This window comes from Calypte anna, chromosome 1, assembly GCF_003957555.1.
Source record: "Calypte anna isolate BGI_N300 chromosome 1, bCalAnn1_v1.p, whole genome shotgun sequence".
In the NCBI taxonomy this organism is placed as follows: Eukaryota; Metazoa; Chordata; class Aves; order Apodiformes; family Trochilidae; genus Calypte; species Calypte anna.
This window is the reverse complement of record NC_044244.1, coordinates 37,326,629-37,352,300: the sequence shown is the minus strand read 5'-3', so window position 1 is coordinate 37,352,300 and position 25,672 is coordinate 37,326,629. Positions and strand designations below refer to the sequence as shown.

General features: G+C 37.1%; 1 protein-coding gene across 1 annotated transcript in view; it reads right to left on the bottom strand.

Moving 5' to 3' along the window:
- The window catches only part of LOC103538133 (potassium voltage-gated channel subfamily KQT member 1), a 471,128-nt gene that overhangs the window by 410,350 nt on the left and 35,106 nt on the right, over positions 1-25,672 (bottom strand). Inside the window, exons 4-10 of the mRNA XM_030444254.1 lie at positions 19,820-19,898; positions 16,883-16,979; positions 12,362-12,502; positions 5,251-5,361; positions 4,155-4,250; positions 3,121-3,249; positions 1,143-1,305 (exon numbers count right to left, since the gene is read on the bottom strand). Coding sequence (XP_030300114.1) covers positions 1,143-1,305; positions 3,121-3,249; positions 4,155-4,250; positions 5,251-5,361; positions 12,362-12,502; positions 16,883-16,979; positions 19,820-19,898 — 816 coding nt within the window. The remainder of the gene's footprint in view (positions 1-1,142; positions 1,306-3,120; positions 3,250-4,154; positions 4,251-5,250; positions 5,362-12,361; positions 12,503-16,882; positions 16,980-19,819; positions 19,899-25,672) is intronic.

The following is a 25,672-nucleotide window of genomic DNA, read 5'->3' as shown; positions in this document are numbered from 1 at the left end:
GGTGACATTCACTGCATTGACATTGCCATCTTGTAACTCTGTAAAGTCAGAGCAACCCAGTGAAACTCTACTTTTGATCACGTTCAATGCAGAAGATATTACATATTCCCTTTGTGGGCAAAAATATTTAAAGTACTTTTTATTGAAGTAAAGCTACATGTCAAAACTACAGCCATACACTCTCCAGGTTGAAATGATGTGTCAGCTTTAATGTCATATAGAAGTAGGAATTTTATACAGAGCTTACATTAAGGTCTATCAAAAAAAAAATGAAAACCTAAGGCAGAGCACCACATGATAACAAACTTTTGACTAGGACCAGGATCCTTGGATAACTCTGTTATCTTGGCAAAGCTCTGTGGGCCTCTAGGTACAGAGCTTATCTCCTCAGACCATGAGGAAAATGATCTCGCCTTGAAATAAAGATTTAGCAGATCCGGAACTAGCACAAGTTTCCTCAACCCCATCAGACAAAGGAAATCAAAGATGGAAAAATTTGCTTTCCAAAAAACCCTCACTTTATAGTAAACAGTACTATTCATACCGACATTTCCACAACAAACTTAAAAATTTACAGTCAAAGCACTATCTTAGCTCAGAAGTAAAATTCAGCTGGTTTCCAGGTTACAAATACAGCAGCAATGTACAGAAACACAATAGGTTAAATAAAGCAAGGAAAAAACCCACTACCCAAAATCTCTTAGTTGACGTAAGCATAAAAATATTTACCTTTTCCTATCATGTTTTATTTGCACAATGTTTAAGAAAGTTCCTGATTTATTTCCCATCTCTCAGGCTCTATGTGAAGTAAAGTTTAAAGGTGGGGTAGATCTGAGAAACTTATAAAAGCACTGTTTTAACTATATAACTTATATTAAAAAACTTAATTGGGTTAATTTTGTTTAAAAAAAAAACAACTAAAAACAAATCCCTCTTTTTATGTTAACACCATTTGAATCTACATATTTCCTTTAATATACATCCCTCTGTTTTTTTTAATGTAACTCTTCTTGGTTTGAGGCATTCTGCTTTACTGATTAGTTTAAAATTAATTTTTTTCACAGAATTTTCCCTTCATCAGTTCAATTCCCTTTACCACTCTCTTAAAAATGCCAGCTTGAACACAAGTGAAAGTAAATTACCTCCTGGTTCATCAATGTAGAATGACACATCTTTGTTACTTTCTTGTTCACCAATGTGATCATAAGTGATCTGTGGAACAGACAAGGCATTCTCTCCTGGGTTTATTACAGGTGCAGAACCATAACCACAGCCTAGTTTTCCTTTTCTTTTGTATCTTCTAGCCTGTGATAACAGAAACGGGATGATATAAGATAATATCAAAAACAAAAAACTACATTTGAACTTCACTACACAGTAAATTTGTCTGAGGATGTTTGTTGTTTGTTTTGCTTATTTTTTTTTTTTACAGAAATCTGGTAACAATTTGACTTGCAGGAGAAGATGCATAGTGCAATCTGAAAAGTTGCAAGTATAACTTTTCAAACTGGTTCCAAAACTCAAGGTACTCCAAATAGTTATCACTCAGGTATACAACTGTTTGACAGTCAGATCTTTCTAAAACTCTCATTAAATGTTACCATAGACTTTGACTTAGGAGCTAGGCACCACACAGCCTTTTCAACTAAAGAAAGTTTTACCTTTTACCAAAAACTGAATTAGGCACATCAGGAGAGGAAAACAACTTCCACCTGCCTCTGAAATTGAAGTTCTCCTGATTTTAAAAGCTTAAGAAGCAAACTAATGAACACCCTACAGTTAGTACATAAGAACAAAAAAATTATCTTTTGATTTTAACTGGTTCCAAACAAGGCTGGTCTCTATCTGCCTTTGTGACTAGAAGTGATCAATGTCACAGCCACTCACATACTGACTACACGGCCACCACCACTTCACTATATAAATACTACTTCACACAATACATAATTATTATCCAGTCCTTACAACTCTTTATCCTTTGGCTCTAGTGCCACCTGATTCTGCTACTCACACCCCTCAACACAGATATAAGGGACATACTTTAACTTGTCTGATGCTGCAGTAACTTTCCAACAAGAAGCTGAGATCTAGGGCTCTACTGCATCCTATTCTGCAGAGTATTCCGGCCTCTGATGTTACCTCTATACAGTAAGAGATAAGCACCACCAGAGAGAGTGTATTCATACATACCAACACAAACACCCGCAGGCTCAATGTATTCACAAATTGAACAATGCTAGTTGGTCTAAGTAAACACTTTTATTTTATTATAGTCTGTATTCTGTTGGAACTTACTCTCCTGCTAAGCGATGCGGCAATTAAAAAAAGGAACATTCAAAATTAATCAAACGGAACAAGAAATGGTAGAAAAAAATGGCATTTACTGTATGTAGATGGTGTGCAGACAGATCATGCTGCTACAGCTTCCTGCACGTGCTGTGGGAAATCAGACTGCAATTTTCTGCTGGGCAACAGGCTTCAGTAGGATGTCACTGCCTGAAACCAAGCCTTTAACATCACTTTAGAAGCCCTGGGTGTTTGAGTTAGGCCTGCTGCACGTTTGGGCCCTTCCAAAAGGACTGAAGGCTAAGCAAGCTTGCCAGTGAAACCACATACCTATTTTTAGGCAATCCCATATGTGAAGACAAGTATTTTACTGCAGCCACAGCCCAGGAATTTGCCTGAATTTCTTCACACAGCCCTGTATAAAAGTACCATGGAGAGAAGTACTTGGGCAAGACAAATACTGACACAGTCAGCCAGAAGTTGAGTGCTTTTAAGCTAGCTATTCTCCTTTCTTCCTGCATAAATTACTCTGCAAAATGGGAAAGTGGCATCACTGACTTACACTACATACTCCCTGTGAGAAAGTAGAGGGGATAAAGCAATGGGGAACCAGCACTTGTGAAACCACCAGGACAAATTTTAATTTCCCTGTCCCTCAGGAGTATGTTAGGGAAAATTAAACTAGTCATACGGTAGCATAAGGAAAACAATCAAATGCCCCATTTCAAATGGCTTTCAGCTCTCCAAAATCTTTTGACGTTTCATAAGGATTTCGGCAAGTTATCCCAAACAAATGAAAAGCACCAAAACAGAGCTCTGTCATCTCTCCATTACCTGTTTTTTCAGACTAGGGCTAGATGGCGCTGGTGGTTTTTTGGGAGATTGCACCGGTGATGTGACATAGATCTTCCATGTTGCTGTAGAACTGCAGGATTTCTCTGCTGCGTAGCACCGCCACAAAGTCTAAAATAAAATCCCAAATCAATAACCTCAGGGAATAAGCCCCTGTTGTCCTGCAGGGTGTGTTAGTCAAACTGACAGCACAATCTTCAATCAATACAAAGATGCTGTAGCGTTCTGACTGTAATCACTGTGCTGTACCACACAACATCTTGCCTGATAAAATACATTCTTCCCTGTATGTAGCTACAGTTAGTTTCAGTGAGTGTAATTCATACCAGGAAACGTATACTCAGAACATGGTAATCTTAAGTACACTCTTCGTAGTGTACTCCCTAGGAGATGGGGTGTAACCCTGTCTGCAGCAAAACAAACAAACAAACAAAACCCAACACCAAAACCACACAACAAAAAAACACACAATACACATAGAAGTGAATCCCCACAATATCATATAGTAGTGCTGCCTCCTTTTTTTCTGGAATGTGCCACACTGTAGTATTTGTGCACCATAATATAGCATTCTTTATCACATAGAATGTTATGCTGGGATATTTTTCTAAACTGAAGTGTGTGTACACATGTATCCATATACACACTCATCACCTCCGTATTTGGCAGAGGCATAGGACCTATGGGAATATAAAAAGCAAGCTAGAAATTAAAGATTATAACAAGGATTATTTTTTTTTTACTATTTTGCCAAATAGACTCGCTGCATTCAGTTAGTATTACTATGCTTGTGACTACCCAAATAAATAAAGCCTTCTGTGCTCACTCATAAGAGGGGGAACAGAGAATTATCTAACTCTCTCCGGTGACAGAAGTAGCTCAAAAAACCCAAAGTGGTTAAACACAAGCTATACATTTATAACAAAGCCTCCTAACAGTCATTCTCAGTACTTCAGCTACCAGGCTACACTCCCTCTCCAACACTCCTGTAAGATTTTTACTGTTAGGGGCCTTACCTGAATTAGAGATGCTGCAGCTGGGATTTGTCTGTTGAAATGCTTCTGACGTTGCTTCTGCTGTACTTTCAAGGCAAACCCAGACCCCAAAATACCCTAAAGATATGCAAAATTGATAGTTAGACTCCAATATGACTTCACATACCTTACCATACATTAGCATGTGAGATAAATAGGCATTTTATAATAGCCTTTCCTAGAAAAAGTTCTGAATTTTCAAATGTCCTCTGTGACAGAAATATATTTATTCCAACAAATAAATCTGAAATTGAACATATTGATATTGGCATCATGTAAGTTCAATAAAGAGCACATTTCTATTGCTGTGACCTACAGGCAACATTAGAAGCATTCAGAGATGCTTGTCATGTTCCAAAGACAGACCTGCCCTGTGGTGGGAGAAGAAAATGCCAATGTCACATGATTAATCTACAGCTGTTCTCCGCACTTGTTTTAAACTACTTGCCACAAAAATCTGCCACAAATAAAGCCAGAACCTAGTCTGATTTTCTGGACAAATTGAAAGAATAGGCCAAAGATATTATTTTTAATGTAAGCATTTCTGTTAAAATTGATAGTTACTCAAGAAACATTATTTCTTTTCTAATTATTCTGATGTTCTTATCTTCATTCAGTACTTGAATATTCAAAAACCCACAAGGTCATTAACACACCATGTCAGAAAGCAGTTCTGTAGACCTCTGCTTCATGGCACAGTTTCTTTCTTTGCAGGACCCCTAGTTGTTCTTACACAATCACAAAACAGCAGAAACAGAGAAAATTTCATCTCTGGCACTGACATGTTCATAAAAAACCCCTCTCTCTTTCTCTCACCTCACAGAATAGCTTCTGGTTTTTGAGTAGTGCAAATTATTTTTACCTCTATCCTAGGCTACATCCCTCTAGAACAACTTCAATAAAGATACAGCAGATTCATTCATGCTTGTGTGCACAGATACAAACATACACTTGAGGATGTGTGTGTTCACATTCTGAAGAAATACCCAACCCTATTACATCCTGTCTAAGGCATCAGTTTTATACTACGAGCCCAAGTCAGAGAGAAACTTAGAAAAGCAAACAAGGTTTTACTTACTGCTGGCAGAGCAAAAAACGATATTGCAAATACAGAAAAACAGGAAGCTACTGTCTTCCCAATCCAAGTCTGAGGAACTTTGTCTCCATAACCAATTGTTGTGACTGTTACCTAGACCAGAAAAAAACACCTCGTTCACTGTAATGCAGCATGTTTTTTCCCCAAAAGCAGGAACAAAAAAGAAAAAAAATAGGTAATTATCAGGAGATACAATGTTTGGATTTGCGCATGAGGAAACCACAAGAATAAATTAAATATCAACTGTAGATTCAGCCATGGTTTTGGGTACAACACCAGGCTGGATTCATCTTGACTGTTCTCACGGTTTGTAGCCGACTGCTTCCACCTTCCTGAAACTTCAAGAATTGGCCCTGTGGGCTCATATTTTTATTTATTTTTTTTAAAGATGTTGATCCAGAGGGTTGACAAAAAAGCCTTGGAAGTGTTGACGAGCATGGAACCAAGGCACACACATGTCCCAAACTCTGCAGTCAGGCAGAGGTTCTAGCTGTGGCAAGAGAAACTTTGCTTGATGCTGGGAGTAATAGGTAGGGACAGAACTAACATCATCCCAGCTAAACCTCCACAGCAGAAAGAGGAGCACACAACCATTCCATAATGTTTTATCTCCCTAATCAAAGATGCCAGCAGACCAAGAGCTAAGCCCCATGCTCAACTTTTTTTCCTTCTCCAGCGAATGGACTTCTTTGCTACACCATATTGGAGTATCAAGATTTGCCCATTGCTTATCAGGGTGCAGCAAGGGCCGGGTACTCCCTAAGGGATGAGGAGCCCAGAGTCAATGGAAGTAACACAGCTAGCAGGACAGTCCCACAGCACACAAGCAAGAGAGATCCAGAAGTTGCCAGATCCAACCATTCACTCAGATTATAAGGCAATATCACAGCAATGAAGCAGAACTAACATCAAGCCTGGAAGTCTACTGACAGGTAGGATCAGGTCTAGTGGTCAGCAAGCAGATCGACAGTGATGCCATAAAACCAAGATCCAAGCCAGGAAGCCAACCCACAGGATGTAGTCAAGATCAAAAGACTCTGTAGCCAGGCATAGCTGCAGCTGAGCTACAGACCAGCTCTCTTCTAGCACAGTGCTGAGCTAAACAGAGCTCCTTGGTAGGAGTGAAAGCCAAAGGTGATGGTGGTCAGGGTCATCAGGCCAATGAGTGCCCTCAGGACCCTGACAACAACCTTCCCTCCCAGCAATGCTGGTCCTCACACAGGCCTAGGAATAGTATCACTGTGGGGCTGGTAGCAGCCTTTTACAGGGCCTAAAGCCAGAAGAGGGACAGAAAATTTGAAAGGGAAAGAGCATTAGCAGCTCTGGGCTTGTGGGTGACAGGCTGCCCATGAAAAGCCACAGAAGCAAGGACAGCCTGACTGGGACATAGGTTTGGGGCTGTTCCTGATGAGCCCCATCAGGCTGTAACCACATTCATTAGGAGCCCAGTGGTCCATAAAGGACTGGTGCTGTGGGAGGATCAAAGTTCAAACAAATGCAGTTGCATCAAAAGGATTTGTAAGGTAACAAGGTCCAGCTGCTCCCCAACAGAAGATGATTCCCAGCAGCAATCCTAAGGCAAGCCAAGGGAATCCCACAGCTGTCCAGACAGGGTTCTTACCACCGTGGGTCCAGCCCCCACAGCAGGACAGACTCACTGACAGTTGTTGTATCCAACAGTCTAAATCATAAAGCAATTTCAAGGTGATGAGGTAAGTCTGAGGTTGAGTATGGAAGTGAGCTCATAGGCTGGGGTTCAGACCTCCAGACCATGGCTGAGCTGAAGACCAGCTCTCCTTCAGCACACCTCAGGCAGGGAATACCTACACAGGACTGTAGGTGTTGGGGTGGCCCCAGGTTTGGCTGGTCAGAGCCAGTAAACACTTTTTAGCACACTCAAGAGTCTTGACACTGCCATAAAAACATCATGGCAAAGATATCTTGCACCCCTGAGAAGTGGAAAGCTTCTGGTGAAGAAACGAAGAATTCTGTCACCAATACCAGCCCCTGAAGAGAGCTTTAAGCAGGAAAAAAAATGTATTTCTATTTGGTAGTACTAACCATACACCCAGTCTCACACCATTCTCTTTGCCTTGAATGGTAGCAGAAATACAGCCAGAACAGACTTTAAAATATGTAAATGTCCACTTACTACAAAAGGGGATATGGAAATACTTCCTTTTATGGGAAAAGTTGCTAACAAATACTTAGCTATACAAAAACAGGCTTCTCAGAAGAGCCTATCAGCTACAAAAGCATGGAAAGAATACATTTGTTCTCCCTCCGAGAGTAGTTCTACAAAGAGCTGGAAGGAAGATTCGCAGGAAAAAAATTCCTGATTTTTTCCAAGTGCAAACAAAAATTCGACTAGTGTTTATTCATAAAAATATTCTTACTTGATGAAGTCAGCTTTGTAGCATCTAAATCCTCCTGTGAATATTGTTATTTTGAACTGCAAACTGCTCTCAGCAGGAAGCTCTGTCCTGCCAGGTGTTTGTCCAAATTTCATGTGGCTTGCCCATGAAGTGACTTGGGTGCTCTGTACTACCAGGAGTACAAACAGATGAGTTTGCCAGCCCCAAAATTAAACCAGACCCCCCCAAAATTAACTCTGAAAGGCAGTATGTGTCAGTGGGGAGTGGAGGAAGTTAAAGAAGTGTTTCTTTAATGGCACTTCAGCTCCTCGGTGCACCCAGATGACCCCTTAAAGTCTGGGATTTTTCCTTCCTTTTACTCTCTTTTCTTGTTATGAAAGGCTTCTTCGTGCTTTTGTTTTTGTTGGGGTTTTTTTTGTTTTGGTTTGGTTTTTTTTTTGAGTTCTTCAGTACTCAGGACTTAAAAAGAAACTGCAGTAATGTTGAGCTGCTTCAGCATTACTATGGAAGACAGCATGAAAGCTGTAACCACAGGAAAGATTATTTTCCATCTCTACAGCAGGCAGTTGGCTGGCAGATTCCTGCAGGTGCCTAAACGTGCCTCAAAAAGTTTCTCCCTGGCTACCTTAAGAGGGTTCCTTCTTGGTAATCTAATTAGTACATTGAAGAGGAAAGGATTATAAATAATGTAATTCTCTGGCTTTCTTAATCATAACTAGAAATTTTTTCTATTTGTATATCCAAAGGTTATTTGTTATCTGCTCAGAGAATATTTAATAATGAGACTATGGAAAATGACACTTCCTTCTTAACACAGATTTACTATGGCACATTGCAGCTGGCATGCACATGTATTTCACACAGGTTCAGGAAATATATGTGTACACTTCAAAAAAGGAAGAACTCTAAATTAGTAGAAATCAACAGAGCTTCTCACATGCTGTAAGATGTGAGAAGGTGTCCTGAAGTTTGAAGATTCAGAACTGCACTCTTCAAAAAACATATTAAATATAAGGAGGTTTGAATTGTGTACCTCTGGCATGGAAATTTACTACTGGAAATTCTGAGCAATTGATCTCAAGTACCTCTGGCTGTTAACACCAGTTTATGGAGTAACTATTTAACTCAAGTTCAATGGTACAGAATTATCCACTTTTCAGCAAAAAGAGTAAGAATTACAAACAGCAAGAGACAAGCAAAAGGAACATCAGAAGAGTAGCCTCCTCAATGTCTTCCTTTTTTCCACAAGAAAAAAATACCCAGAAAGGACAGAAAAGCTTCTGTGACATGGGTTGCGTTTCTGGCAGACTGACAGTGGTGTTGGAAATACTTTTGCATGTGTTCTAACACGCTAAAACTTCTGAAAGTGGCTTCATATAAAATACCACAAGTCTTTGATATATCTTTGCAGTTTAATTTGTATGCCTGCCAATTCTAGGTGAAACAACCTTGCATTTAACTGAAACGAGTGGATGTAGTTAGCATTTAATTCCAATGAGCATTCATTCTTTATTTTCCCCTTTCTTCATATTTAAACCTTCCAGGTCATTTGTATCAAGTTCAGCAAGCTTGGACTTTCTACTTAAAGCAAAATGTTCCCCTTAATACACTCTGTGGTTTTTGTCAGACACAGAAGACTTTCAAATACTCTCTACCAAGATTTTTTTTTTTTCCTGTGGTTCAGTTCTGAAAGGCAAAAGTGAAATCAAATTTCACTCCCTAGTAACTCCACATCTGTGTTTCTATGTTACAGAAGATTTGAAAAGAAAAAGAAACTGATTCACTTTGTCCTTTGTCACTGTTCCCAGCTGTGAACTGCACCTGCACCGTGACTCACTGATGTTGAGGAGGCCTAGACGTCTGGAAAGCTTAAACAACAATTTCAACAGTGTTCTTCAAGTGCCTCACACAGCTAGAGAAAGACAAAGCTGATTTTATCTTGCTATTACACACCAAAAAAAGTCAACTTTTGGAAAACAACAACAAAACCCATTGAACACTTTGCAAGGCATATACGTACACTCTGACATACAAATTCCAAGTCATCTGTCTCAACAAGGTAAAGTAATGCACATTTTAAATTTATTTGTTGGCCTTCACAACTGAACTCCTTTAAAATTCCCTTAAGTCCATAATAAAATATGCTTGTATAAACACATCTTGACTTTTTTCTTTTTTTGTCTGTATTTTTTTACTCTTCATTGAAATCAAGGGTGTAGCTTCTAGCATGTAAAATATTTTGTAATCTATGTCTAAAGATTCAATGCAAGTCATAAAGCAAGCTCTGGATAGCTAAAGATAAAAAATAAAAAGTAAGAAAAGGTAGAAAAAGTACACTGGCTTCACATAGAAGTTTTATTAGATGCAGTTAGTCATGTGCTAATATACCTGGGCAGAACTGGATGCTAAACCCATACCTAGTTTTTAAACAGATTGCTGAAAATTTGTTTTTGTTTTCCACTGTGCCTTGTTCCTCTCATTTTGGTATGGGGTCCTTCTTTCCTTTCTCTCCTTTCCACAGAATTTTGCCATTCCTGGCCTTTTGCAGTTATAGGCCTAGGAATGACTTTGTGACATACAGACGGTACTGTGCAGAGCGAACATGAATCACTATCTTTTAATGATTACATATTAAATTAATACAAGTATGTGCTTTCCATTTCTTTTCCCAGTGTCACTGTAATTCTCATTTCCTTTTGGAAAATCATTTTGCTAGAAAAATGTATGTGACATTTCTCATAGGTTTAGCTGAACTAGTACAAAATTCTGTGGGAGCCCCTCATGGTGCTGAACTTCCCACCAGCTGCCCCCTTTTTAATTAGATGTACTTCACAGAGTATTCAGCTAGGCCACTGGTAAAACAAGGGGCAGGAGCTGTTCCCTGGTGTTCACTCATTTGAACACTGGTATTTGAGCTGAAATACTCAAATAATAGCAGAACAACTGAGCTTGTGTACTGGTCTGTCTTCTTTAAAGCCAGCATATAGGGTGTCATTCATAATGTCAATTACACCAAAATTGTTTTACTTTTGCTTTTACAATACAGCACATTCTGTAATTTTGGGACATTTATTCCTTTTCTGACCTAGATAGACGTTATCTCAATACCAATGTGGTTTTATGTTCTGAAACTTTTATCATCTATCTATTGAGGGCTTTGACAAGTGATTGGTATATGAGCTAGTTCATGGTGTCATATCTTGCCAGGACATTAGATAATCAGGTCCATCTGGTCATCTAGTGGATTTTTCATTTTTACTAGATTCTTTATGGCTTGGATCTTCTCTTTCACACAGCCAGAGGTGATACTCTGCAAATGAAATTAATACCTAACAACCTAATGACAGGAATTCAATGTTTAACAGATTTTTAGACTGAAGCACTAAAAATGTGATAATTCAAGGTACATGTAATATAATCTGTATTTCTTTATGCTCAGTTGGACTAGAGGCTTATGCAGTATCTAAGTTAAAGATTAGAAACTTCTATCCATTAGGAACTTTTTATCTGCCTTCCCCAACTCCTTCACCAGTTTATTTGAAGGCAGATGAACAACAGGTTTATGGCCTAATAACTATATTGGCATTTGCAAATCTATCATCTATGTTCAAATCCAATTTGTTGTGTTTCAAATCACCCATGAAACATATCCTCTCTCTGGAAGTTGGTGCCTCTCCATCTGTTCTAGTCCTCTCATTTTTCTCTGTCACTAAAACTTATGTGATGGATCTCCTTGGATTTGTTATAATGAGGCAGCCAACTCTTAAAATGTATGAGGTTCTCCAGTGGGGAAGGGGGACCACAAGAGAAGAGATGATTTGTGCAACAGCTAATGAGGAGGGAAAGCATGAGTCACACTGAGAAATATGATGAGAAGAGCCATATGAGAGGAGTGTAGAAACAATCTGGTCTGCTGCTCATAGCTCTCTATTCCTTTTTTAACTGATTCTGGGCATGCACACAATAATTACCACAGTACTCTCAAAATCCCAATTCCTCTTAATGATATCTTTTTTCTTTATTTCTCCAAAGATTTGTACTGACCCTGACTGATTGATGTCCAAAGCACTTGAGTTTGTAAAGCTTTGGCAGCTTCACTTTAGATGGAGCTATTTAGTTTTACAGTGAACCATGGAATTATTAAAAACAAAACAAAACAGGAACTTGTAACCTATATCAATTACTGCATTATTACTGATATTAACACAAAAAGATTTAAAAAAGAAATTACAGTCATTAACCCAACTTCCAAAAGTGGAATACACTTTTAAAGTTATGCACCTTTTGCAGATAATAGAGTTTCAAATAAGTGGTTAAAATGTTTGGTGGTATTCATAGTCACGTGGCAAACTGGTGATAAAGGAGCACAGGGGAACAGCAGCAAGGAGTGAGCTAAAAAAGAGAGGAAGGGTTTCTGGTCTCCCTGACCTGTATAGAGTATGGGCAGGGAATGGAAGGGAACAGACCCTCTGTGTTCCACCCCTCTGAGAGTCTGAAAGCCTTTCTTCAGTAGTCCCCCATACTCAAACTATGACACAAAACAATATAGCTTTATTTATTATATTTTTCTTGCATCTTTTTTTAAAAGGTTGTTGAGCTTCCCTACTGACATATGTTCTGCAAAGAAATAAATTATGGATTTTTAGAAAAAGATTGCAACTTCAACAGAAAATACTGTGTGCTTAATTTGGGCATACATTTTTTTGGAAAAGACTTACCACACCCCACCAAAGGGCATCAGCATAGCTGGAGAAACCTGTCTTTCCATCCTCATCAAGTGCATCCTTCTCAGCAAGATAAACAAAATAGGATGAAAAAATTAATCCCAAGAATCCAATGTACAAAGTGGTTATGAGTTCCTATGAAAAGAGAAAGCAAACAAGTACATAAGGTTTTCACCATATACATTCTGTCATTGTAAAACATTGCCAATATCTGGTTTCTTTTTTGCATCACATTAGAAAAAATTAATACATTATCTTTTGGGTATGAAATTTATTTCCAGTAAAAGAGGTAGTTCAGCGACTTTTTTTCTATCCATGTGTGAATAAAGAAGTGAAGAAGAAATCATTTATACAAAATCATTTGGACAGCTGAATGTGGGGTGGGACCATCTCTGCTGCTTTATCTCTTGTGAATAGGAACCATTCCATTTAACTCTTCAGTCAAAACACCAAACATTATTATACTTTGAAAATAGTACAACAGATTTAGACATGCACTTTATGAAGAGTACTAAAGTAACAGTTAAGAAACAACGATGTCATGATTATCATCATATCTGAGCAATGAACTTGTGTTATCCTTCAAGAAAATCCAGTATCTAGTTACAGGGGGTAATAACTTATTTTAATTACTTCAAGTTCATAGTGCTTCAATAGTTAACATATACTATTCGTTTCTTTCTTTACACAAATTTAGTCATCTTTATTATGAAACATTGTAGTACTACATCTTCATTGGCATATTCCTTAAATTCTTGACAGAGTTGTTTTTCTTTCCTTGGATTGACACCATTAAAGGAACTAAAAATTCCCATAAGATAAATTTAAAACTAAAACCTGTCCAAGCAGGATTGTCTGTACTTATAAAATGCATTAGGTTTTTTGTAGATTTTCTGTGATATTCTACACATGTTTCTTAAACCACTTGTGAGGGGAGGTTCAGGTTTTATCATCAAACTTCCTTCAGATTATTTATTTTAAGCAATGTTAGCAGAAAGCAAAGTAGGTGTTTTTTCTCTAATCATTTAGTAATGACCTGAATAATAAATTTTGATAGCATTCAGTTTTGCCCCTGGGCAAGCCTTCTAATCTAAGCCTTTATTTTTGCAGGCCTGTTTGCTAAACAAGGCAGCTGAAAGTGGAGATAAAACAAAGTTTCAGTAGTTTAGATTTCTATGCCAGTCACCATTCTTTTCTCATCTCTTTTCTCTAAGGATAATGGTATGGTATGGTGTGTACTTGTAAATATGACTTAATTGCTCTGAAAAGTTCCTTGTGTTTACATGTGTAGTAGACTATTTGCATTTTTCTGATTTTTCAAAACTTTCTGGGTTGTCTACACATTATTTCAATGCACAGTGAAACTATTAAGCACCTGAGACTAAGTTCAGTGATCCATAGAAAACTACAACAGAAATGGAGACTAATTCTTGTTCTCTGATTACAAAGAAAATACTCTGCTTTTATCTCTTGTAGATTTGTGACTTCCTTCCTCATCAACAGAAATATTTTAGTTACTCTTGACATGTTGCTTACATCTCAGAAACTAATACAAGACATTTGAGGAATGGCCATCACTGCTTGCTTCTAGCTTTGTCTTAGAGGACAGAATTAGAGTGGATGACAACTGGAATACTTCTGTGTTAAGTGCTGGCTTTCTGTGAAACAGAAAACAAAATATTCTTTTTCAGAAGTCTTATGTACAGTCTTATGAGATCCTTTCAAAGTTGAAATATCAAGAGAACTACTCAGGTTATTTCCCAACTCGCACCTCTCAGTTCTTGTCTTATTTGTAGAAGGAATGAACTCTTGTTAAATAAAGCCCAGATGCAAATGCCTTAGACTTATTCTAAATGTCACTCCATATTACATATGTATATAGTGATAAAATACTACATGCCTATGTTAAATTATTAAGAACAATGACAGCAATCTAATACATACTTAAATTAAGAGAGAGTGAAGAAAATTTAAAAAAAAAAAATGTGCTTCAAGAAATATGGATAGAGGGGTGTCTACCAAATAGCATTAATTGATATGTGATCTCAAATCTTGGAGCATTTGTCAGGAATCAGGCCTTAAAAGTTCACATTTATATGATTTTTAATATAAAAGCTTAAGAATAAATAGTGCTGCCTAATTCAAACGACTGTTTTCAGCAATGACTTCTACATACACACATGCAAAAGAAACATCTAGAACAAAAAAATGTGTACAATATATGTACAAAATATGCACACAGGTAAATTTGAATATTGAGAGACTTGAGGGAACACATTTTTTTTAACTTATATTTTCAGTTACAATAGACACACACAAAATTCAATGCTTTGGAAAAATACAAGCAAACTTCAAATCCACAACTCATCAGTAACTCCCTCCTCAAGGCAGTATAAGACCTCACAAAACAAGGTGAGGAATAAGTAAAACTAATTGAGAGGCTTACAAGCTAGAGCTGGATTGGCTAACTCAGTTTTTCAGTAAAGCTGCATGACTTTTCCATGTCTTTCCATCACCACATGGGATATTGACTCATGTTTTGTTGCTTTTGGCGAGAAATGCTTGTATAAGCTCAACCTGCTGAAAATAGAATGTCCCAGCCAAACCGAGCCCGAGTGAGCTAACACAGATATATGTAAAATTCCAAAACACATGGAAATCACTGGGGACAACCTCAGTAAGCTCTTCTGGACCCCAAGATGTCCAAGTGCTTGTTGTTTTCACAGGTTGCAAAAATTTGAATTTATTTTCTCACATTGTTAAGGGTTCAGGGTCCCCTTTTTCTGAAAGAGTACCAAACTCAACAAATAAATGAGGACCTTGTACTCTGCCTGTAAGGAAAAAGCAGCAGAGGTGTTTTTGTTTTGCTTTTTATAAAACAAAAATTCCTTTAAGAGACTGGTCAGAAATAAAGGTTCCATTTTTCCTTCCGTTTGGTACCATGCTAGGATTTCAACTACACTTGTCCAATGTCAATACAGAACTGTGTGTTTGATTATTTTTTTTTATTAATGTGTTAGTGGGTGATCTGCTTTAACAAGCACTACAGACCTGTAGAGTTTTATATATCATCATAATCGTGTCTTTGGGTTAGTAGAACTTCAGGTGCGTTTATTCATAAACTCACTTCTCCAGGGGTATTTTTTTTTCCCTTTTAAATCACTGAGCTTATTTATGTTTGTGACATTTGAGATTCAAGAGCTATATTTTGGAGATAGTATTTCCAGATTCATGACTAGAACTCTGAACACCTACAGGAAAAAGTTCTCTCAGACACCTCTGTCAGTAAAGGTTAGCAAATGCTGAGAAAGCTTATGTGGATACCAGCTATGCCCCAACTAAATATCCAGGCAATGTGACCGTAATAAATGAAGACCACACAGACTTAGGAGCTTTAAAAGTCATCCTGTTGTACAGGATGAAAGTGGGCTTTATACTGGAGCACTTCAGTGTCCATCAATGCTCCACATAAATTTTCCTATAATACTGCAGAAAAAAAATTAAGTGAAGAAAAATAACTATTCATATTGTATTAATCTTTTGGATTAAGTACTTCCTATTCTCTGTCCTGGAACAACAGTTTTCTATATTTAGTTTTCTTTAATTAAATTTTCTCAACATGAAATTAATACCAAATGAAACAATGCCTGTGTGCATACGTTTTTTCAATATCTGTATAACAAATCTGCACTTATAAAAAGCAGATTAAAGAGCCACTCTTACTAGCCTGATGTAAAGGATCATAGCAGAGCATTAGCCCTCCATAGTATGTATGGTATGATAACGCAAGATTTAAGCTGTTGAGAAAAGTTTGTTACTATGGTCATAAAGCTAAGTGGGCTTTTCATCAAGAGATTCTGTGAAGCCCTATAAAGAAGCTTTCAACTCTAAAACTTTAAAATTCTTCACTGAAATATTTAAGCTTTTCCTTCTTGATGAACTTTTTCCCAGAACGACTGTTTGAAAGCTTTAATGGGCATATTTCTATTTATAGCCGAGTTAACCTCTGTGACTACACCACTGAAAAGGTAACTTTTCCTGTACATTATAATAACATAGTATTTTTATTTATAGGATGATTTAGAAAATGCCTTTGGGCAGAGAAAATAGAATTATTTAAATAACTGACTTGTTCTACAAAGGTTTTTTGATTAATATTTGTTTTTCCACAGAAAACAGCTAGGAATGCATCATCTGAGAAGACAGTGGACAGTATTTCCAATATGAAAGGCAGCCCACATAACTGCATTTAATAAACTATATTGAAGGACAACATCAAAGAGTACAACAGTTGTTTTCCATAAAAATACTGATGCTTATACCCTGTTAGACACTGACCCAAAGTAAAGAATAATGTTCCCATTTTAAAAGTAGAAAGTAAGGCATGATGGACTCTTAAAGTATTTTTCCTCTTGCAACAGTTAACTGTTCTTTTAAATCAGACTACAATTTGGAGTCCATGAAAACAATATAATAAAGTAACCGAAATGCTGGGTATCTTTAAAGGTCCAGTACCTGACGATGTAAGAAAACAACTGATCCCAAGAGTCGCCAGGTGCCACCCTGTCTATCTACATGAAGCATGCGAAGTATCTGGAGAAACCGGATCCCCCTGTAAGAAAAACAGGACATTAAATAAAAGTAATGATTGAGAACAGTACTGCTCTATTGATACATAGCTGACTACGTTCACTAACATATTGCAATATTAGGTAGCATTGCCCCTGACTAGAGTTGCATCTGAGGTTTGAGGCACCTCAGTAGCCAGTTTGTTTAGATGCATTAGTCATTTCATTATATTACACTATATTCAGAAATATTGAAAAAGGCAATAATTAATTAAAAGAAAAATGAAATATATGTTTTCAAACCCAAAAGAAACATGCATATTTTACCTGATTATGATTCAGTGCATTCTTTCCAAAAAAACCCAATGCTTCAAGCTTTGATAACATAAATATGAGCAAACTTTTTTCTCTATTTGCCAAAAGCCCAATGTGACTCCAGCATGGTATTACCAAAGTCATCTTTGTGTTAGTTACAGAAATCATGTAACTGGAAACAGATATAGTCCTATGTGATTTTAGGACAATAACTGAATTTAAAACTCTAAGCATTTTCAACTAAAAAAATAATTATCATATGGTTCTTCAGCAGAATTTTATTCAATGGAAATATTTCATTCTAGTCACCCTTTGACAGTGAACTTGGCCTGCACTCATCTTAATATCACTGAAACAAAACAGTAAACAGCAGGAAAGGAAGAATTCATCTATCTGAAAAAAATTCATTAAAAGTATTTTTAGCTCCTTTTAGCTATCCTTAATTTCTTGTTATTGTTCTCGTTTGTTCATTTGGTTTTAATTCAATCTTATTTCAATTTTACCATTGATGCATTTTTCTGGGTTACACCAATGAAGTAAACTCACCATGGTACCATACTCAGTCCCTGGGAACTCATACTGTATTCTGAAAGTCTCAGGTTTTCCTTTATTCAGAAAGCAGGTTTGCTGAGCTTTCACAACTGACAGTCAAACATCAAATGCTTTTCTTTTTTTTTTTTTTGGAAAGCACCCAATAATCCTGACTATCAAATCACATATCAGTTACTGGGTACATGAACACCACATTTTGCTTTTTCTTTGATATGCCATTGGAATAATAGTTTTAATTATCTGGAAACTTAAAAATATCAACAAAACACAGGTCCAAGAAGAATTACAAGACTACCAAATGCAGGAGGACCAACAGATTTACATAATGCTCACTGATTGCTCATATCAGTAGGGGAGTGAGTTACATGGATCTCTCCTGTACAATCATTAGACACAGCCTTAACCTAGAGGCATTTCTTGATGTTCCTGTCTCTGTTGAGATGGTTACAGCTATGTTACTGCCAAGTGCCAACATGGGTGTTATAAGCCAGCAGTTTTACCAAAAAAGATTTTTAAAACAAGATAGTGAACAGAACGGGGCAGCCACAGAGTCTCTGAAAATGCACAAACCATTTCCTCTGAAAAGAGAGAAGAAAATGATTGGAAGTAAGACCATTTTTTTTCAGTTTGGTGAACTTAAAACAGTAAGGATGGAAGGCTGTGAGACTCTGCTGAGAGCTCTGCAGTGCTAGTAGGTTTCAGTCTCACTGGCTGCTGCAGGAATGAAAATATCAACCTGTTGTAACTGAGAGGTCTGCAGCTTGCAATTTCATCTGACAAGAAAACAACCTAACACACGAGCACCCATGTTTTAGGGGATGGATGGGATTTAAGGGGGGTCCAGAGAGGCCCATTATATTATAGCTTCCAAAAAACAAAAGCAAAGAATATGGGATCCATTCATTCTTATTTCAAAACCAGCCCCTGACATCACAGTTCTGAGGAAAACTGATGGGACTAATATTTGCTTGACCCAGATGGTTGTTCAGTGGAGCAATAGGAACAATAGAGAGATGTGGGTTAAGCTTCTCTGGCAGAAAGCATTTTGAGCTGTGGACAGTGACTGTATAATTTAACACAAGGACAGTCTGCATTGAGCCCAAAACCAGCTGGGTACACATATGAAAGCACAGCAGGCCTTTCCATTAAGGCTTTTTCCTACAATTCTAGTTTAATAAAAAAAATCTTTAGAATTTTCACGTTCACTTTCTTCTTCTTCTGTATGAACTGATAAATCACATTCATTCTGCCTGTGTGAGTATTTATCATCATGTAAGAAGTAATATTCTATGGTAATAGTTACCTTAAAAATATTTTATACATATAGTTCCCGCCAGTGTTTTTCTTCACAGCTATATATGGTTTAGACAGTACCCTACATTCTGATTTCCCAGTGATGAGACTTCATTGGAACTCAGAGGCTTGTAACAGTACATGGAGCACATCTTGCAAGTTTGAAAGAGTGAAAAATACACCTACACAGCGTATCATTCCTTTCTTCTATTTACCCACTTCCCAAAACAAACTTTCAGTACTTGGTACAAGCTGAACAAACACTGTAAATATCAAATGTTACTGGTTCATGCATGGTATGAGTTACTTGTGACAAACAAATCCATGAAAGTCTAATTACTCTTCAAACAAAATAATTATTCTTACTCCAAAAGTACCAAGTTAAGTGTTGTCTGGGTAACTTCTTAAAGAAACCAATGTTCTGTAATACTCTTTTGTCTCAGAAAGAGAGCTGTTTGATGTTTTATATAGAGGACATTATGTTTCTTAAGTTTTTTCCTCTTGGATGCATCATTCCCACATTCTTCTAATACCTTGTTTCTCTTGTTTTCCAGCCAGTGACCAAATGCAATAAACCCACAGACTTCCACTGTCCAGTGTTTACTGTAATAACTTCCTATATTAGGAAAATTACACATACATCTAATTTGGAAGTTGGGAAATTAGATATACATGTAATATAGCTCTGCACTTGTGAAGAGCTAGAGTCACTAGAAAAACATACCTTATTGCAGAAGTGGCAAACACTTGTCCATTAGATCCCATGCTCAGAACAATAATTGAGGCTACTACCACAATGAGATCTGTTGAAAGACAGAAAGAAAGACGAAGAAAGAGAAAAAAAGAGAAAGAGATAAGGAGAGAGAGAAAGAAAGAGAGCAAAGGAAGAAGAGAGGAAGAAGAGAGGAAGATGAGAGGAAGAAGAAAAGGACAGGAAGAAAAGAAGAGAGGAAGAGAGGAAGAGAGAGGAAGAGAGAGGAAGAGAGGAAGGGAGAGAGGGAGAGAGGAAGGGAGAGAGGAAGGGAGAGAGGGAGAGAGGAAGGGAGGAAGGGAGGAAGGGAGGAAGGGAGGAAGGAAGGGAGGAAGGGAGGGAGGAAGAGAGGGAGGAAGGGAGGGAGGAAGGGAGGGAGGGAGGAAGAGAGGGAGAGAGGGAGAGAGGGAGGGAGGGAGGAGGAGGGAGGAAGGAAGGAAGGAAGGAAGGAAGGAAGGAAGGAAGGAAGGAAGGAAGGAAGGAAGGAAGGAAGGAAGGAAGGAAGGAAGGAAGGAAGGAAGGAAGGAAGGAAGGAAGGAAGGAAGGAAGGAAGGAAGGAAGGAAGGAAGGAAGGAAGGAAGGAAGGAAGGAAGGAAGGAAGGAAAGAAGGAAGGAAGGAAGGAAGGAAGGAAGGAAGGAAGGAAGGAAGGAAGGAAGGAAGGAAGGAAGGAAGGAAGGAAGGAAGGAAGGAAGGAAGGAAGGAAGGAAGGAAGGAAGGAAGGAAGGAAGGAAGGAAGGAAGGAAGGAAGGAAGGAAGGAAGGAAGGAAGGAAGGAAGGAAGGAAGGAAGGAAGGGAAAAAGATAAAAGAAGAAACAAAAAAAAGAAAACCAAAATATGACATGTTAACTCTCAGCACTGAAAACACAAATACAGACTGTGGAGAGCACTTTTAAAAAAAGCAATTAGGTTATCTGCAAGTTGGTGGGCAGTAAGCTAATGTTATAGTTTCACATCAAAAAACAATGAGTACACTTTCCTCCATGATTACATTAATAATGGAAATTTTAAAGATCCTAACAGATCTTTACACCCTAGAAATTAATCCACATTTTCACTCAAGGCTCTTGATTTGCAAGACCAAGTAAGATATTGCTTCAATCAGTACTGAAATTCATAAAGCCAATTATCATACACATGTACACACATACATTTACTTTAAAAATTATCTTAAAGATGTAGAACCAAGTTTTAAAAGTTTAGGGAACTGTCAGAACAAAGTTGCCTGAAAATCAACAGAGTTGTTGGTTTACTTTTTGATACAGTCTTTAATTGGATAAAAAAATAATTGTTTCCAGAGTTCAAATTTTTTTCTTAATTACACAGTTTACACAGTTCTAGCATTATAGAATGCAATTCATGGATTGTGTTCACAGTCCCTTATTTTCTCTTATTCTGGTTTATTAAACAGGATTATTGCTTTATTTATTGAACCCTACTCTAATATTCTCAGAAGACTTTTTTTTCCATTTTCCTTATGTACATTTCTCTGGTATTCCTCTTTAGAGCTTTTAGATGCTGCACTTTCAAATTCTAACCAGAAAATAATGGATAGTACTATAAGTGGGCTGCAAAGGTAGAGAGAATGATGAAAAGTTTTGGTAAATTTTCCTTGCCAGTTTTAAACAGTCAGTACTTTATTCTTCAGAGCACTTAATGTTAAATAGCTCTTCAAGAAAAACAGTGCCTGCTGACTTCACTTGCAGCTGTGAGAGCTCAGAACCTCTGTAACCTGACTTCAAAGTCTTCATTAGGACATCTAGAAAATGAGGCACACTTGTGAAAACTGATTTAAATGATTGCCAGAGAGTTTCTGTGTGATGCCTACACAAGATGTAGGAGAGGATCCAACTTCAGAGGCAACAACAGTTGCCTGCAACAAAAGTAACCTTTTTTTCCTCTCCTACCAACATTCTCCTGCCTCATTCACAACCATGTAGTTGCTGCAGTGAATATTGCAGCAGTTCTACAATTAACAGTATCCTTCACTCTCTGACTCGGATTAATTTGTAGTGTTAGTCCAATTTTTGCTGTAAAAGCAGGATTCCTCTACAAAGAACAGCACTCAATCACTTTAAAGACTGTAGTACAATAATAGTACATTTATGGAAATGAAAATAAATATAGGGAGGGATAAGCCAAGGCTAAAGAATTAACTAAACTTCGAAGAACCTTCCAAATTTTTTATGCTGTTCCATTATTATGTACCTATATGAACATAAATTTGTGAAAACAACTAGTGAACACTTAGAATTTAGGGAGGTTTTTCTTCCCCTCACATCATAATACAGATCTTTGCCCACAGCCAAATGATGCACGATGACCTTACTAAATGATCAGATAGACACATATCCATTTGATGACCAGCACTGAATAAGACAAAGACTGACACTTTGGAAAATTAGTTTCAATCAGCTAGTGACACTAATGTAGGTTTTTCATTTGTACTTTTCTGAAAGCATCTTCTACATTGTAGAGATATTTTATTCCTTTCACCAAAAAACCTGTTCTTCTATCTCTACTTCTTCTCTGTTCCTAGTTTTCATGCCAGTTCCCAATCTTCAGGCTTCTCATACTTATCCCAGTTTACTGGTTCAAATGGTCCTATTTTACACTTGAGGTCTTCAGCATATCCTTCTGCCCTTACACTGCTACTTTTCCATCCCATTCAGTCACTACATTTTTTTCCTTCAACCTCCTTCTTACTTGTCCATCTTTGCATTTACTTTTCTCTCAGACCCTTCCATAAGCATCCCCTGATCATCCTCCTGTCATACTGAACCTGTATTTCCCAGTCCATTCCCCCTAGCCAGCTTCATCTCAGAATTCAAGCCTGATATTTTCCCTTTCCCTGTATCCTGAATAGTTTCAAGAGCACCATAAAACCAAAATTAACAGATTTCCCCCTTCCATCTCCAATACTGCTGCTTGGTGAAACCTGAAACTTGAATTGAGTAGGCTTACTGCAGACTGAAACTTTGAAGAATATAAATGTATTCTCTATCAGGATGTTTTAAGTACAAACAAGCTACCAATTTTTCAAAAGCTTGCTAGCCAGTCAGTCAAAAAGCTGTTTTCTGATTAAGTTTCAAGTAGCTGCTTTGCAGTGTGGAGGTGCTAGTCCTTTTCCATAAGAAATCATCAGAATTGCCTTTTTCAGAAACAGCATAAGGGTTTTACATGAAATCTCTCCACAACACTCAAACAGAAGCACACACTTGGCATGGGAAACACTGGGATAAAGAGCCAACATCTGTTTAAATAACTTTTTCAGCCCTAATGAGCATTAGTATTTAGATCAGCATTATATTAGTACTTACATAAGTTTTTAAAAAGGAAAGTGTCAGGAAGCCTTGGCAATTTTAAAAGTTGATTTTCAGTAATTTATAAACAATGATATATAGGTATCCTTCTCAAGATATTCTACTGATTTACATGTTTGCAAATGTGTCAGTGCATGCACGAGTTGTGACATAAACATCTTCTATATAATATTTGCACTACATATGTAGATGACAGACTGACATAAGTATCACATTCCCTACAATTTAGCATATGTACTGCAAAGATTTGAAAATCTAATCCACTGCTTGCTGCTGTCCATAGCTTACATTCTGAATCCTTGAGAAATTCCAAACAGCTATCATTTTTAGTACATATAAAAAAAGCTTTCCAGTTAAACACTACTTAGTAAGGCATAAGCTTCAGCACATAATGGCATTTCTTTGGGACATTTTCTGCAGCAACAGAAGGATAAAAGAGGTTGTGAAAGGATGAACTCTTGATTTTGCCTGTGCTTGCTACCTTCCTTTCATAAAAGCCTAGTTAGGCTGGGATTTTCAGACATTTTTAGCTCCTAACCTAACCATGCTGAACTCAGAAGAAATGGAATTGTTAAATCAGTATTTGGGAAAGCTTTATTACTGCTGCTGCCTTAGTATGTGAACAGCACACTCTCTTTAAACATCTTCCTGTTGTGAACTAGGGAATGAAGAAACATGGAGACAGAGATTTTTCTAGGGATTCTTGCTATGTTGGGAATTAATTCAGTCTGTGTCTCCTGACAAGTTCCTTAATTACAGGATTATCTTTTCTCACTTACATGTAATCACATACAACCTGTCTACAAAGAGGAGAGATCCTCAGTTGACTTTAGAAAATCTACCTAGAAATAATAATAATTTAAAAATTAAAAGATAAGTAATAATTTTTCATTTTAGATAAAATTTTGAAAGAACATTCAAGAAATCATTTGTCCTCTCTTAAGATCTTCTTTCCCCAGTTATAGAAGTTGAATGTTAACATGCTGTTTTATGCAGCATGGAATTCAATAATATTAAACAAGTTTATAAAACAGTATAAAAAGTAACCTTCACTACTGAATCTCTTTCTGGTAATATGCACCAAAATAATTTTTCTTTACAGTTAGCAAAGGGAAAAAAAGGAAAAGAGAATAGGAGGAATTAAAGTTCAAAATTGTTAACAAAAGAAGTTCAAAACCTCTCTGATATTTCAAGTATATTTTCCAATTTTAAAATACTTTCATGTATTCATGTATTCATGCCAAATTCAAATGAATACCTGATTTTTTTACATTCTGTTTAATAGTTTAATTTATTTTCCTAATGTTTGTATTTTAATCTTGTTGATTTGAAAATTATAGGATGAATTAGTATGATTCTACCATTCACAGCAAATGTATTTCCCAAGCTTAGCTTCTTGGATTAGTGTGGCCACAGATCCATCTGCAATTGATGAGTAAAAACAAATCTTGACTTGAAATATTTTCTATTCTTAGGGGAGTTCTCAATGTGAAAAAAGTAGTGATGCCTTTAAATGCACAACCAGCTGTATCTATACAAACATTAACATTTAGTGTGGCAGATGCACAGTGCAAGTACACAGAATCACCATCAGGCTTAATGGGACTGCCAGGTTTTCTTCTGCACCTGTGTACTCTAATATACTTAACTAAGAAGCATCCTGTAATTGAAAGAGAAGTCAAGAATGTAATTTAAAGGCAAAAAAAGTTACCTATAGGCTTCATGGTTAGATCATGAAACTAGATCAGCTCTAGAAGCAGCTGAAGAATTTGTATGTAATGAAACACTTCTTTGTCAATAACCCATAACTGAGTACAGTATCTCATAACATTATTCACTACCCACCATCCAGATGTAGAATAGAATATGTTGTCCCATGAGTTTTTGCACGGAGTTTCATGAAGTCACAAATGGTTAAGGAAGCATCAGCTCATTTTCTCCCCTTTTCACCTCTTCCACTTTTCTTTATTTAAAACTCAATGAGTAGATGTTTGAGTAACAAAGAATTCCCAGCTCTAATGGAGTTTATATGAAAACAGAGGTTTTAAATAGAAAGTAATACTACAATTTTGTCTGAACTTCACCTTTTATTAATCCCTCATTGTTTTGCAGGTTCTTCTATTCTCCTATTCTCCTCTCCTCCTAAACTCTGCTACTCCAGAGATGCTACAGACAACGGTGCCTCAAACCATCTAAAATTGCTTAATTTTAGTACTATCCAGGGAACTTTTTCCTGATTTATATTTTGCACGTTTCCATGTTTTTCCCAATTTATACTCACCTTTATGTTTGCTTTCCACAGCAGACCTAAGGAAAACATTTTGTGTTCAAAATCTTGTAAATTTTCCCCAATTACACAAGTAGATGTAGTAAATATTTCTTCACTTTAAAATGTTGCCTCTCTTAAGCTGATGTCTGCCTCTATCTCATGGCTGTATTTTAAATGTTCAGTTCTAGCAATCCAAAAGAAGAAATGATTGCATAGCAGATAAATGGTAGAATGAT